The 16,405-nt window shown below is 43.6% G+C and overlaps 2 protein-coding genes across 12 annotated transcripts in view; one reads left to right on the top strand and one right to left on the bottom strand.

Annotated features, from left to right (window-relative positions):
- Positions 1–10,741, bottom strand: part of GLUD1 (glutamate dehydrogenase 1) — a 35,239-nt gene extending 24,498 nt beyond the window's left edge. Inside the window, exon 1 of the mRNA XM_035138278.3 lies at positions 10,186–10,741. Within this exon, the coding sequence (XP_034994169.1) occupies positions 10,186–10,633 (448 nt within the window). The 5' untranslated portion in view covers positions 10,634–10,741. The remainder of the gene's footprint in view (positions 1–10,185) is intronic.
- SHLD2 (shieldin complex subunit 2) overlaps positions 9,690–16,405 on the top strand; it is a 31,661-nt gene continuing 24,945 nt past the window's right edge. Inside the window, exons 1-3 of one of the 11 annotated variants that reach the window (XM_088670162.1) lie at positions 9,690–9,860; positions 13,205–13,254; positions 14,729–14,804. The gene's annotated coding sequence lies outside the window, so the exon portion shown is untranslated. Of the gene's footprint in view, positions 9,861–10,814; positions 11,108–11,140; positions 11,581–13,204; positions 13,652–14,728; positions 14,805–16,405 lie in introns of those variants that run through there. The other 10 variants (XM_088670161.1, XM_088670157.1, XM_088670158.1 and 7 more) reach the window with 10 other exon arrangements.

Genomic DNA, 16,405 nt, shown 5'->3' with positions numbered 1-16,405 from the left:
GCTCTTGGGCTGTTCTTCTGTTCCCTTGCCAGTAAAATCAGCTTGGGAGTGTGTAGGTTGCAGCAAGAAAGCCCACATCTCCCTTTGACCTGCAGCCTCAGTGCTGCATGCTGTAAAAACAAAAACTATCCTTGAGTTGTTCTTCCTCAATTGTCTGAAAAAGGCAAAAGAATTAATAATTAAGGCATGCCACTTGCAGAAATTGGGTGCATCTGATGGAAAAGAAAAAAGAAGAGATGATTTATCTGTTTTCAACATGCAGTACTTTAACTGGCTTTTGCATTTCCTGCTTTTGTAATGTACACAATCTGGAATTTGAGTTCCCTTTAAAATGGCTCTCCTCTGCATTAATAGTCACACAAGTGGTCGAACCACTTTTAGTTTTTACATAATTAGATAATTAAGGTTCTTTAAGTGTCATATGTAAAAACTCTAAAAATGCAATCGTAACAATGTATACTCAGAAGTAAGTCATATTGATACAATGGCACTTAGTGGGGTTAGGATTGCAGGCTAAATTACAAGTATTTGGTTTCCCTATACAACACCAAGCCACACTTGAGTGATCTGGATTTAATACTATTTCGACATTACCAGATATACACACATCAGGTATTTTTAGTAATAAAACTTGAACGAAAGGAAAAGTGAAGATGGCTGTGTTGACAATAAGAACCTTATTAGTATGAACAAAGGACAAAATAAGTTGGCCAATTTGTTTCTGCTTGTGGGATTTCCATAGGCATCTGGTTAATGAGAACTAGGTGTTGGACTAGTCAGGCTTTCAACCTGATTCAGTAGGGCCCTTCTGTTTATATGTTGATGACATGAGCAAATGAAGTAGCCACATACAAAGTCAGACTAATGCACCATTTAGCACAGCACCATCTACTCTGACTGGCAACAGCTCTTCAAGGTCTCAAAGATTAACCTTTCTTGAACTTGTTTTTTTCATACAGAAATTCCCATATACTCTATCACTGATTTATGACTCATTTCCATAAGTAATACTACCACTCATAACCATATGAAACTAATCTTATGAAGATAACAGAGTGTCAGATCACTATTGTCCATTGCAGCAGCCTCTACAGTGTCTTAGGGAAGGGACAGCCAACATCTTGTTAGGCAACAGGTAAGAAATGGCATTAAAATATCCCACAGCAAATAAGGACAAGCTGTGTCATCAGTGAATTAAAGAATCACACTGGAGTCTGCCAATCTGAAATTGTCTGTACAGTTTCCCTATTATATACATTTTTTAAAAAATTTGTATAGTGCATTCTGAAGAGTACATGACTGCCAACATACACGGGCATCACTTTATTGGGGCCAAACTCAATTTAAGAATGGATGAGAAGGTAAAAAGTTCAGAATGCTGGGGTTCATACTAGAAATCTATAGAGTTTAATTGTTGAGCAGATTCATGGGAAGGCAAACTATCTTTATACCAGTATTTCCAAATTTGTTTTGTTTTATGCACACTCTAAAGCAGGCATCCCCAAACTGCGGCCCTTCAGATGTTTTGGCCTACAACTCCCATGATCCCTAGCTAACAGGGCCAGTGGTCGGTGAAGATGGGAATTGTAGTCCAAAACATCTGGAGGGCCGAAGTTTGGGGATGCCTGCTCTAAAGAATATATGGTTCACTGAGTAAACAAACAGCATTTGAGATTTAAATATCAGCAGTAATTCAAAAGGTAGCAAGTGATATAAAATTATGTAACAAAATAAAAAAAATCCTTCTAGCAGCACCTTAAAGACCAACTAAGTTTTTATTTTGGTATGAGCTTTCGTGTGCATGCACACTTCAGATTTTATTTTGTTTCGACTACGTCAGACCAAAACGGCTACCTACCTGTAAATAAAATTATGTAGTTAGAAACAAGTAACCATACGCAGTTTAATTTTTATGTTGTGCTCCAACAGAGACACTTGCAGTTATTAATCTAGTACTGATTAAAACTGCTATGACTTTAAATATATTACATACCAATATGCAAGGCTGACAGGATTTAAGAGCCCCTGTTTGAACAGGATCTGAAGTCAATTATCTACTCTTGCTGACAAAAGAATCAACACAGATTTGTTCATCACTATAGGATCAAGAGTTTACTCTCAGGTCCTGAATCTGTTGCTCTAACAAGCTTTTGCTATGAGAAGTACAGAGAGTGTCAGAAGTTTGTTTCACATTGCTAACTCCTACTTCCTGTACACTAGTGGATACATTTAGTTCTCTAGGCAGCTGTCTATATGATTAACAAGAGCAGCTGTAGTTTCCCGTTAAGCACCGCCTCGAAGCATGCAGTCAAACAGGCAAAGTGAGAACTTGGGGAATTTTTGCATTTGTTTATATAAATGATGCTGTTTTCATATACATTATATTATTTATATTAATGAATTACATTATGTGCCAAGTGTTACATCAAACAGGACTTCTTTTATTAGTCACCCTATATAGAGCATTTGCAATTCCCTTATCCTACAGGTAAGCAGTACCATGCATTAAAAAAGAACCCAGCACCTTCTATCTGCTTCCCAACTCCAGTAGGATAGAGCAGGGTGTTCATGTGTGAGTGTTTGTGGTGGTGGGGAGAGTCAGAACATCAGCTGCTTCAACCACAAAATCACTAGGTGCATTACTCTATCTCAGTATGCCAGCTCTGATATGGCAATGCTATCTACCTTTCAGAGTTGTTTAGATTACTGTATTAAGATAATGTGTTAAAGTGCTTTGATCATCGTAGAAGAAAGGTTCTCAAACTGTGGTCTATGAACCAACCGTGTGTGAGCACTATTCTGGTGAGTGATGGAAAGGTTGCTTCTGTACAATGTTTCCCACCCCACCCCCCAGATGGGGGTCAAGTGCTTTTTGACTAGGGCCAAATTTATCCAATAAGCAAACAAGGCACTATAGCCCCTAAAGCTTATGGTTTTCCTTTGATGGAGTTTACTAATTTCTACAAAATAAATAAATAAATACCGGAAGAGGACCTTCTCAGCAGCTTGGTCTAAGGCCCACACTGTAATTTTCATACTACAGCACTGGTTGTAATGATGTTGGTATGAAAGAAAAATGTTTATTAAGTGGTCCACCAAGACTACCAAGCTGTCAACAACAAAAGAAAGCTTGAAAACTGCTTCCCTAGAAGCACTACATAAATGTTCAGTATGATATACCGTGTTTCCCACATTTTAAGACACCGTCTTATTGCTTTTTTCCCTCAAAAAACCACAGGGTGGCTTATTTTTGGTGGCATGTCTTATTTTTTTTACGTTATTACAGTTTTTACAGCACCTTAAGGTCTTCTTGGCCGGGCCAGGCTGCTGGCTCGGGGCACTGCTGGGCACTGCGCGCCATGCTGCTGGGCTGTCTGAGCGCTGCTGGGCGCTTTGAGCAGCTGGGCGCTCCGCGCGCTCCAGCAGCCGTTTCCAGGCGGCGGGACGGCGACGGCGAGGCCGCTGGCTCTGGCGCTGAGCTCCGGGGCTGCTCGGCGCTCCGCGCGCTCCAGCAGCCGTTTCCGGGCGGCGGGGCGGCGGAGCGGCGGCGGCCGGGTGGAGGCGAGGCCGCTGGCTCTGGCCCTCAGCTCCGGGGCTGCTGGGCGCTCCGCGCGCTCCAGCAGCCATTTCCGGGTGGCGGGGCGGCGGCGGCTGGATGGAGCTGAGGCCGCTTGCTCTGGCGCTCGGCTCCGGGGCTGCTGGGCGCTCCGTGCGCTCCAGCAGCCGTTTCCGGGCGGCGGGACGGCGGCGGCTGGATGGAGCTGAGGCCGCTTGCTCTGGCGCTCGGCTCCGGGGCTGCTGGGCGCTCCGTGCGCTCCAGCAGCCGTTTCCGCGCGGCGGGACGGCGGCGGCTGGATGGAGCTGAGGCCGCTTGCTCTGGCGCTCGGCTCCGGGGCTGCTGGGCGCTCCGTGCGCTCCAGCAGCCGTTTCCGCGCGGCGGGACGGCGGCGGCTGGATGGAGCTGAGGCCGCTTGCTCTGGCGCTCGGCTCCGGGGCTGCTGGGCGCTCCGCGCGCTCCAGCAGCCGGTTCCGGACGGCGGAACAGCAGGCCTCCTCGGCCAGGCAGAGGCAGGGCCGCTGGCTCCGGTGCTCCTGGGTGCTCCAAGCTGCTGGGCTAGAAACTAGAAACTGGGCTAGAAGCAACAGAGGCCCGGCCGCTGGCTCAGCTCTCCGCCCGCGCTGCTGCAGGCATGGAGATACACCATGTCTTATTTTCGGGGTATGGCTTATCTTTCGCAAATGCTTAAAATTGCTGCCCTGGCTTACTTTATGACTACGTATTAAAAAGGGGGAAACACGGTACTTAAAAGAGCCACAGTTCTATGGTAGATCACATGCTTTGCATGCAGAATGTTCCAAATTCAGTGGCCTTGCATCTCAATTACAGGGCCTCAAGTAGCTGAAAAACCTTTGTTTTTAGAAAAATTAACAAGTGAAGCACTCTAAATTTCACTGAACATTTGGCATCATAACCTTAGTAAAGAATAAAAATAATTCAAAATCCTTTGACTGATTAACATTTCAATGTATGCAAACCTTTAAAAAAATCCACCACTTTTGACCTTTTGACTTTAATCTTCTGAGTATTTAACACTGATCCTGGTAAACAGCAGGTCTTATCTTTCAGCTTAGTAGTTGTTCCGTCCTAGATTAATGATTTCTTTCAGCTATGCTGACAGCAAACAGCCAAAGCCAAATTTTGTTTATTATCCAAGCATCTACTTGAAGCTCAAACATTTACTTTATCCTATCTACCCCAAAGGATCGAGCATATATATTTTTTAAATCATAAGTAGGCTCCAATACTGGTGTTTCTAAGCAAATCTTTCTTAGATTATCAATGCTGTATCAAGAATCAGTACCATTTAGTAAATAAATCAGTGTATGAACATCTGTCAGTACACAGCAGTGAAGTCATAAAAAGCTTTGCTTCTAGCTTTTCCAAGTACTAAGATATAATGGTGAGACTTCTGTAGTAAGGTGTCCAGGCAGGATGTGAGCACCATCCCTAGCTGAAAACAGAGTGAGGATTTATTTGGGCATGGGTTTTTCTACTAGTAAACCCCACATTATTATTTTTTCTTCAAAAGTAGTACTGATGTGGGGAAAGGGTCAGATATTCACAGCTGCCCCAAACCTCCCTGAATGTACGCAAACCTTTGGAAGCCCCTCAAGGAACTGTCTGGATCCTATTACAAAAGAGTTATTCTCTGGGGTGCAAGTTTTTATTTTTCAAGGAGTCAACCAGCAGCAACAAGCTTTCATAGCAAGCCTATCAAAAGTATTAGATACTTCCCACTCTAGGACACATTATGGACACCTGGTGCTTAGTTTACTAAGCCAGGAAAACTACGCTTCTCTCGAGGCAGCTGTATGGGTGGCACAAACTACAACTAGATCTGTGATTTTTGTCATACTCACTCAAGAATAGCAGCAATGGAGTTGTATAACTACCATTCACAAGCTCATGTGAAGGCTGGGGCACACAAATCAGAATCAGATGGGGTATCCTGAGAGGAGGGCTACACAGATCACTATCCCACTCCTTCCATATACTTTTTAAATTAAAACTTACCAAGTTTTTAATAATTGCACATAAATAACAAATGAAGTAGACAATGAGTTGGAGGGAAAGGGAAAGAGCTAGTGGCATGACTGTGAAACTTACTCAGGGGATGATATAAAATTGATTACCACCTTCAGCAGTCACTACAAAGGAACATATATACAACACCACTACTTCTCAGCTGACTTTCTACCACTCATCCTGTTCTGCTCTACGTAGAAAATGTTGAACTAATGCATGAAAATCATAGGAATTATGACTTCCCAACTCTGGGGAAACTTGAGTATGGAGCTGGTAACTAAAGTGTAGAATGGGGATTTGGGGATCTCAGGTACATTTACACATAAGCCAATCCAACCTAACTGAGCTTCTCATGAAATACTGCAACTAGGTGCTGCTCAATAAAACACTGATAAAAGTTAATATTGCAAAACTATTATGTCAGCAAGACATAAGAGCTGCAAGCAGAATACAGCAATTGCTTTGTGCATATCTGAGATTATCTTCAACATAATATCTGGTCACTAAAGAATAAATCAGTTCCCTTCCAAAGGAGGAGTTATTTTACTCACTATTATTCGTACAATTATGTGATTTTAACCAATTTTGGAAAAGATTTTATGCTAGATATGGTTCTGCTAGTATTTATATACTGTATTCTAGGATTTCCTTTCCATTTGTTAATTCAGATTTACTGAATATTTCTTTTGTACAATTTCTTTTGTAAACTTTTGTAAACAGTCTGAAGAATAAACATACTGTTCTGCATTACCAAACTTAGAGCATGATTTTGACATACCAAAACAGCTCTTCTACTTACATCTGAGGCTGATACAGCCACTGAAGATTAAGCAAAAATCACAGGAGCTTCAAGGAGGGCAATCCCAATAAGTAACCAGCTTCTTTGAAACTTTGTACACTAAGTTCCTCTACTCCACAAAGGATCTTTTATAAAACTCAACAGGAAAGAAGTCTGTTGTGAGCGGCTTCAAGAATTTGGAGGAAGTTCAGTTGTCATAGGGCTGAGATGAGGAAAAATGTTGAAATGATTTTCTTTCTGAGCAAGAGATTATATTCTCTGATTGCCAAAATGCACCTTAACAACCTTTGTACCAATGTAACCTCATCAGGAGCAGAGAATACCATAGAAAGGATGTTTTTAGAGTTTATAAATTCTTTGCCCTTAGGCAACTGACTGCCACATGCATTATGGTCTAATCTGCCCCACACCCCAATTATGTTTTTCTAGTTACAGCAGCCCAAATATCTATTTTTTTATGAAAGCAGTTTCAGTACAGGGCAGACACATTTAAACCTTTCCACAAAGCCCCCTCATGAGGATGCAAATTGTCCCCTTTCTGGTCCTTAGCTTCCTCAGCTAATCTGCATGGAACATATGAGATGTCACGGGAATAAGCCATGCAGAACTCAGAAAGTCTTACTTCTGAGTAAACATGTATATGATTGCATTACAGTTCTACTCTGATAATACAAGCAAGCAGACAAAAAAATAAACAGGCACTTATTTAACTTAATGACAAATGCCAAAGCTCTACTCCTCTGCTTCTATGAGGGTATGTGCTCATGTGTGGAGTGAGGCACCTAATACTTAATAATCCCTACAGGATTATTCAACAGTTTGTCTTTGGGAACAGTATTTCCTCCTCCATTCCCAAAGAAATTAAATGTTGCCTCCCAAGGCACAAACAATTACTTCCATGTTACATACCCACAAGGCACATTTACATAGCTGCCAAGTTTTCCCTTTTCTCGCGAGGAAGCCTATTCAGCATAAGGGAATTTCCCTTTAAAAAAGGGAGAACTTGGCAGCTATGCACATTTACTCCCAACATCATGGATATAGATATAGTGCTGGAGTATGTAAATAATAGAAGAGTTCTTCTGCAGCAAAGACTGTCTACTATACAGCATATGACTACTCCCAAAGGAGCAATTTTTAAACAGTAATTACTTAAATTATATAGGTGGTATGGAAACAATTATGGAAAAGCACATAAGAATACTAAATGGAATTCTATACTTTATGTAGTTAGCAAAGTAGAAAACAATTTCTGTAAGAAGTGTAGGAGAGAAGACCAGTGTTAGAAACTGAGATATGAAAGCTATGAGCTAAATGGCACCTTAAGTCTAGGTTATGGGTGCAACAATGGAATGTCTGGCAATGCTTTTTTATAACAAGAATAAAAAGCTGAAAATGAATGAACTGCAGCTAAAATATTATGTTCATTTTCACATGGTCTTGTACAGACCCATGGGCCGGGTCATTTAACTGGCCCCCGAGCTGCCCCCATAATTGTGACTTGCTTCCGCTGCGCTGAAAATTGCGTCTGCGCACACGTCGGAAAACACATCTGTGCAGACGCAGGAAATCACAGGTGTGGGCACTCACGTGATCCGGTCCACAAAGGGATCTTGGCTGGAGTGTAAACCTTGGCCCAGGCGAGGTAAACCATAATATTCTTAAGAGGGTCTCTTCTCCAGTCTTCAGAGAGTAGTTGGAAGTGGGGAGGCAGAAAAATGTCCTCCTTTCCTCCCACTTTTAATCTTAAATCTTAGGCGTAGTACTGAGCCCAGAATTCAGAAACTGGAGAAGGCACGTGCTCTTGGTATGTACTATTACAGCAAAGCTGATATTTCTCAGCTTTTTAAAGCGAAGTTCTTGGTATTTCCTCCCTTCACTGCTTAGAAAGAGCCCACTGCAGAGGTTTCTCCAAACTTTTTTTGTGGTGGGTGCCATTTCTCTTCCACAATACCCCCAAACAGTGCAAGATCTAAGGCACTGTGGAAAATAGGAACATAGGCCTTATATAGGTAGTGGCTCTCCATGATTTCAGGTAGAAGTTCCTCCCAACCCTATTTGGAAATGCTTGTGATTGAACCTAGGACCTTCTGCTTGTGATGCAGATGCTCTTCGTGATCCCAGTGATGCCAACATGGCAGCCAGGCTAGCCACACATTTGCCTGCACAAAATAGTTGCCATGTATTTTATTCTTCGCATGTGTGAAAGTGCCTGGTTGGCAGAAATTTATCAGGCGAGCTTTTCACATCTTTGTTCTGTGCCAACTTTACCAGTTAAGAGATTGCTCCCACTTTCACTTTCAGCTCATGATGACTTATGCAAGTCATTTCTTGGCAAATGCAAAGAAGACACCACACATTTAGAATGAGAGAATCTGAGACACAAAAACACACACACCTCACCAGATGATAATGGGTCAGTCTCTCTCATCCCAAACTACTTCAAGATATTGTTACAAAGCTAAAAATAAGGGGAATCCCCATCACATATACCACAGGAAGGTAGGATACATACAAATTCAGTACTGTACTATGATACTTCCTGTTAATGACTATAATTTCTAATGGAGTTGTCCCAGGTACAATAATTGATTGTCATAAATTAAGTGCTGAGCACGTCTGTGCAAATGACCTAATCCAAGGAGCCTCATCTTATATGCAGGTTTACTCCAAAGCTCTTTTGGGTTACACGGGACTTACTCCTGAGTAAACAGGCACAAACCTAATCTTTTTCTTTCAGCTGCTGAAACCACAATAGTCATATTTGAAGGGAAAGCTCTCAAGGGGGCAATGACTACATTACAGCCAACCCACACAGCAGACCTGTTTACTTCAGTAGCAAAGTACATGGTGCACACACACCCAATGCAAATGGTAACTCCCAACTATGTTGGTGGCATAGCTGTCAAGTTTTCCCTTTTCTCTTGAGGAAGCCTATTTAGCATAAGGGAATTTCCCTTACAAAAAGGGAGAACTTGACACAGCTATGGGGGAAGATGGTAGGAAGGCATTTACTTTGCTAAAGTTACTGACGAGGAAAACTCAGCTCTGGGCTACCCCCATCAGTGGTCCACTGCTGGGGGGAAAACGAAGAGCTAAGAGTCATGCGTCACTTCAAAGACCGTGTGCACTTTCCAAGCCACAATAGATACACAGAGTTATTTTGTCTGGAACACAGAATACAGTGCTAGTTATCTTGGCTGGGACTATGCTGTTTCCCATTCATTGTGACTCAGGGTTCCCCCCCTCCCTCTTGTTTTCTTTGGTTTTAATGAACAGGCTTTGAGCTGGCCTTTTTTTTGCATTGGGGCTCAGGTAGAGCCATTCAGAGAGGGGGTCGGGGGACACATCAATCAACTCGGGAGGAGGAAAAGCAAGCAGCTTGGTGAGGTGGTTTTTATTATTTATACACCACCATTTATTCCAAGGAGCTCAATGTGGTGTGCACGGTTCTTCTCCTAACAACCCTGCGAGGTAGGACTCCCTGTTAAATCTGTTTATGGAAGACAATTTTACTAGGCTACAAGTGATCCCCAAAGAAGCAGCTAGGCTCAAGGCCACCCAGCAAGCTTCGTGGCTCATTCGAACTCTGGTCCCCCAGAGTTGCTGCTGGCGTTTCTCAAACTTAGGTTCTCGGCTCCTGTTGGGACTACAGCTTCCATCATCCCTAGAGCTAGCAGGACCGGTGGTCAGGGACTATTGGAGTTGTAGTCCGACAAGAACCCAAGTTTTGAGAAAACATTGCGCCGCACACGGAATTAAGCGGAAGAGCTGGGTATTGGGGGGGGGCGAGGCTCACCTCCCTTGCAGGGGGTGCGGTGCTGGCTGTGCTGCGCCCGGTAGCCCTCGACCACCTCCCACTCGCCGTTTTCCCGCTTGATGGGGAAAGAGACGCTGAGCACGTGGTTGCAGGGCTTGATGATGCGCAGGATGCCGCGGACGCGGTGCCGCTTCTCCTCGGGGCTCTCGCGGGTGCGCAGCCCTTCCACCAGCTTGTCCTCCACGATGCCGGCGCCCCGGTCAAAGAAGCCCTCCACCATCTTGAAGAAGTTGGGGTCGTCCTCCGACGCCGACACCGCTTGGCTGTACTGGCGGCGCCCGCCGTCGTCCCGACTCGTCGTCGTCGCCCTCCTCCTCCCCGGACCGCTCCCCGCCAGCAGGGCAGCCGCGCACGGCTCCGCGCCGGACAGCGCCGGCGAGCCCGCGGCGCGGACGGGCGCCAGGAGCTCCCCGAGGCAGCGGTACATGGTAGCGGCGGCGAAAGGGGGCTTGTGGGGTGGAGGGGGGGCGGCCGGCGGTTTACCTCAGCGGCGGCAAAGGGGCAAGGGAGACACTGGGCTGGCACTCGCCGCTCTGAGAGGGGGGAAAACTGAAGGGCGTCGACGCGGCAGGGCGGGGGAAAAAGGGGTGGGAGGAGCAAAGGGAGGAGGAAGGAAGCTGCTGCCCGCGCGACCCAATGGCTCGACAACAAGGGCTAGCGGGTCCCCCGCCGCTGCCTTTAAATGGGCCCCTCCGCGGGAGGGAAACAGGGGGCGGGTCCAAAGGGTGGGGAAGGGAAAGGGTCGTGGTAACACCTCCTCCCATCGCGCAGGCGCAACCATTCCATTAACCGCCACCTCCTTCGGCGGCTTTGGGAGGAGCCCGTGTTTTCCTCGGGCGGCGTTTTTTTGGGGGGGAAGCGCGCCTGCGCGGTGCGGCGGCGGAGGGAAAGAACGTCTGAGGTAGGAGAGCGCTTTCTGATTGGGTGAGGGATTCCGGTTTGTCCCGCCTCCTTCTTAGCAAAGCGCGCGCAGCGACGGTTGTAATCAGTTTTATTTTTTCCGTTGGGGTGTACGTTCGGGGGCGGGGGAGGTAAGTCGGCTGTTTCAGGGCAAAGCCGGTATGGGCGGGAGGGTAGCTGCCGTGAGGCTCCCCGTTTTCATAAATAAAGAAAGGCCTCGCTGGCCTCTAGTTCCTTCTGACATGCCTTGCATTCCCCTCCTCCCGGGCTTAGGCCTTCCACTGTATTGCGCTGCTCGACGGTGGCTTCCCTCAGACTCTCCTGGAAATGTCTTGCTCAGACTTCGCACACCGCATCGATGAGTGACAAGTGCTTCTTACTTGTTTTTTTCGGCGGGGGGCGGCGGCGGGAAACTCATCAGGAAGTTTGCTTGTTTGTTGCGGGCCCAGTCGCAGTGCGAGGCAGTGGCAAAATGTAAGATGTGATTAATCAACTCAAACAGACAATGATCTGGTTTAGAAATGGCCACAGTTTTATTGATTACGGATACAGGTGGATTTTTGGCTCGGGCATTGGGTGCATGTACGTACATCCGTTCCAGCCCCCCGGACAAATAATACTAATTAATTTTAAATGGGTAAAGGGACTCCGTTCCCCCAGAGTTCCTGCTCAAAAGAACTCCTGTAGGTGACCCTTTACTTTTTGATCCAGAGTACTTCTTACTTAGTTTTGCTGGAACTTACTAACTTAAAACATCAAACATTTAAAACTTCCCTATAAAAGACTGCCTTCAGATGTCTTCTAAAAGTCAGAGTTTATTTCCTTGACATCCTACGGGAGGGCATTTCACAGGGTGCGCTCAACTATTATTATTATTATTTATTACTTACACCCCGCCCATCTGGTTGGGTTTCCCCAGCCACTGGGCGGCTTCCAACTGGAGATTAAAAATACATTAAAATATCAGTCATTAAAAAACTTTCCTAAACAAAGCTGCCTTCAGATGACTACAGTCATACCTTGGGTTGCATATGCCATACGCTGTGGGTTGTGTACTTTTGGGTTGCGTACTCGGTGGACCCGGAAGTATTTACTTCCGGGTTCTGCCGCATGCGCTGAAGCGTTCTGTGCATGTACCCAGAAGTGCTCTATTGGTGCTTTGCACATATGCTAAAGCGCCGCTCGGGTTGAGTACTTTTCAGGGTGCAAACAGCAGCCTGGAACGGATTGGGTACTCGGCCCGAGGTACCACTGTACTGAGAAGGCCTGGAACAATCCTAGAAAAAATGTTCCCTTAGGAAAATACAATAATACCTCTGAGAACAATTCCCACTTGTCTAGCATCCATTCCGGCAAATGGGTTACTTCCGAGTTTGCTGCATGTGCAGAAGCGTAAACTGCTCCGCGTGTGTGTGCAGAGATGCTGCACTTTGCCTTCGTCCTTTTTGGCTAGCGGCCGGGGCTCTGGAACGGATCCCGGCCACAAAACAAGGTACGACTGTAGCCTAGAATCACTGTTTTTCTGTGGTGCAAATGACCAAAATTGGTGATTAGTGCACCTTTAAGACTGTTTGCTCTCTTGGAGCTGCTTTTAGTCTAAGAAATGGTTATTTTTCCTCCTCCTACCTTGGCAGATCATTGTGTTGTTTGCTTATGGTGCACACAAAGAGAGTAGCAGATTATTATTATTATTTACAAGTACCGGTACGCAGCTGACTGGGATGCTCACTTAGAACCAATAGGTCTTTTGATGGATAATAAATTAATACATTATTTATACGTTGCCTTTCTACATTGAGTTTGCTCAAAGCAGCTTACAAGAAAAACCCACTTACTATCAAATACAAAACACAGGTTGAGGTCGGTGGAGAAAGAAGTTTACAGAATAAATTCAAAGAAAATGAAATCAATAATTCAGCAAGCATAGGAAAAAAAACAAGAAGAAAGTTACAGTAATATACAATAAAGTTCCAGCTGCTGGTGCTGCTCTTTTTGTCTGCCAAGGAGCCTTAGCAGCCTGGCTTAAGTACAGTTCAAATAGAAAGATTGACTTGCTAGGTTAGATAATTTTCAGCTGGCTTTCTTGTTTCTCTTCCAGAGAAGACAAACAGCAGAAAAAAAAGAGAGATGCTGAGGAGGGCAATGACAGTAAGTAATTTTCACCAGCCTCCTGGATGTTCCAACTGCTGATTTAGCTAGAGTTTGCTTGCCAAGACTTGAAAGGAAGGGATCTAGCCGTGAAACAGCAAGCTGGAATCTTCCTGTCTTGTGGTTCAAATATAGGAAGAGCTTCAGTTTTCAGACTGGGGCACCTACTAGTGGACAGCATGAAGCCTACCATGGACTGAAGCAATAACAGCACAAGGAATGTTCCAAGGGAAATAAGTACCTTTTCAATCAGGTAATTTGCTTTCCACCAGCGAACACCAGAAGTAGTGCTCTATACAGAGATGTCAACAAGAAAGCTGTCAGGAGTGTTTCATCCATTCGTAGCACGTTTCCTGGGAAAAGCAGGAATGTGTGACTGCTTTTGTTCACTGACTAGGTAACTGGAATTAACCACATTTCTTGAGATTACCATATAATTTAATATTATTTCCTGTGTGAGACACCATATCAGTTCTGCAAAATGTAGCCCACATTGGAGATGAGAATGATCCCTTATTTACATCAATTCTATGAATGACGAGCTGTACTGAACACACACAGCCCTGTGTGTGTAAGGTTATCTCCCCCTTGAACTACTGTGACATGCTATACGTGGGGCTATCTTTGAAGGTGACACTGAAACTATAACTAATCCAGAATGCAGCATCTAAATTTGTGACTGGAGCAGCCACCAGGACCATATAACTCTGGTTCTGAAAGACCTACATTTTACGCATATGTCCCAGAGTTTGAGAAATAATATCTTGGCCATAACCAGAGAATTGACCTGTGGGATTTAAATTTAGTTCCCCAACTCTGACTCCATCAGCACTGCACTAGTTCTTACTATATTTATAATAAAGTTCTGTCAATTGGGTAATGTTTAAACATTAGACCATTATAAAATACTTTAGCCTTGACTTTTACAGGCCTATATTTTAGCTCATAATATCAATCTCAACATGTTGTACCTGGCAGTTTGAAACACTGCCCTTGCATTAAACTTGTGTTGCCTATATGATCTGTTGGCCAGCATGAACTGGTTTCATGTACTCTGTACTCTCTTACTGCTTCTTGCTTGCTATGGCATTTTACATAAATATTTTTCCTTAAAGTTCTTTTATCAGGTGCCCTGGGCATTGCAACATCAACAAAGGTTACAGGGCTGGGAATACATATGAAGTGGAAAGAACAGTGTGCAATTTAAATTAGTTTATGATTGTAGGGAGATTGTTCTAACCAATTTTATAAAAAACAAATAACCTTTTTAGCAACGGGAAATACTTTTGAAGCAATATTAATAAAAACACATTGGCTATAGCATCCTTAGACTATTGCCTTGTACTGTATTTCAAAAAGTAAGTATAGTTGTCTCTTGGTATGTAGAAAGAGGAGTGGGATGATGTGTTCAGAGTGATTTAATGGCTGGATATTTTATAGTTTCTTGTTTGCTGTTCTCCATTTTCTTATGTAGGTTACATAATGTTGGCAGTTTCCACTGACAAATATTGGGGTGCAGTTTTATATGTCAGTAACTTCTGTGACAAAAGGTACATCTTACTTTCCTTTTATAACCACATTTACATTCCACCAATTCATGTAAAATATTCAGGCATTATACAACAATACAAGCACAATGATATTTTTTAATGCATCAATGGCCATATTTTTGTGCAATGCATAATAATCTCCTTTGAAATAATGTTACTTATTGTAGGTTGATGCAAACCATAATGTGGCCAAGGCAGTTATATAAGCAAGTAGCTGCTTTGCCCTTTTAGTATTCGTCTTCAAGAGTGTTGTGGACTGAGTTATGGGAGTACACACATTTTTCTTTTTTTGTTATGCTATGCTAACTGGAGTTTTTGGCATTACAATGTTCTGGTTATGTGTGGATTTAAGAGTGTTGCATATATTTTCCAGATGAAAGGGAGCTTCCTATTGCCTGGTTCTGGCAAAATCTTCTCTCTTTCACTCTGTGGTTTTCTTTCTTGACCATATAATCTTTCTTGACCCTTATATATTCTCCACTGTAAGAGCGATTTCCCATACTGTATTTCAGTGGGGAGTTCTTAAAGACCTGTGGATTCTGCAGAGGAAGCACCATGGGTTATCTTGCAAATCCCCAAACTTTGTAAAATGCATAGCTGCCAAGTTTTCCCTTTTCTCGCGAGGAAGCTTATTCAGCATAATGGAAAATCCCTGAAAAAAGGGATAACTTGGCAGCTATGAAAATGTATCTTTTTGCTTAAAGGAGCAGGGGGGGTTTAAAGGCGAGAGCTGCTATAATAACTAAACTGCTTCTTTTTCTACCATCTCAACCTGTTGCAGACATAATGGGACATGGTTTGCAAAGGAACATTGCCCCCCTGCCTCCCATGGTTTGTTTTAAGCATAGTTTGTGAACCCACCATAAGCCATGATTAGAAGGACAATCAGAGTTAACTTTAACTATATGCTGATGTCACTGCAACAGGACTCCCTAGTTCAGGGACATGGTATGCAGGCAGGCAACAGCCCTCAGATGGCACCAATCCTTAATGAAAACCAGGGATCTGCTGCTTCTTTTCTTAACGCAATCTGCACTGACTAGATTTTAGTTCTGGTCTTTGGAACATCTCTATAAAAAAAGTAATTGAAGTGTATATTTTTGGAGTGTGTACAGAGTCATTTGGTATCTTCAAGCAAATATTAAAATGCACTATTACTTGTGATGCTTGCTGAGTTCCAGTTAAAACTAGTGACTATTCTCTGCAAAAAAAATTGGGAGTTGACAATTTTGGAGCACAGTTTACCAGCACAATATTGCACTTGATAACTGCAGCTAAGACAGGGTTTTTCTATGAACCAAGATAAAGAAGCAAGTTGTTTACTTGCTTATTGGTACAGCTGGTTGTTGTGTGAGTAGCTGCTAAGCTCCATAAGCCCCTAGAATTCATTTTCTTTTTTCTGTAATGCTGCCTGTATAGAAGATCCATCTGCTTAGTGCTCTTATTACTAGGTTTGCTGGTGGTGTGTGGGCTATTTATTTATTTTTATTTTTTTATTTACAGTATTTATAGCCCATTCTTAGTTGTATGTTTTCAATCCCACTGCGGGAAACAAAGTAATAAAAATAAATGGAGAAAAATAATTTAGAAAAATTACAAAA

The sequence above is a fragment of the Zootoca vivipara genome, chromosome 5 (assembly GCF_965207765.1).
Source record: "Zootoca vivipara chromosome 5, rZooViv2.hap1.1, whole genome shotgun sequence".
NCBI classification, from domain to species: domain Eukaryota; kingdom Metazoa; phylum Chordata; class Lepidosauria; order Squamata; family Lacertidae; genus Zootoca; species Zootoca vivipara.
Note: the sequence above shows the minus strand (reverse complement) of the source record. Positions and strands in the feature narration are given on the sequence as shown.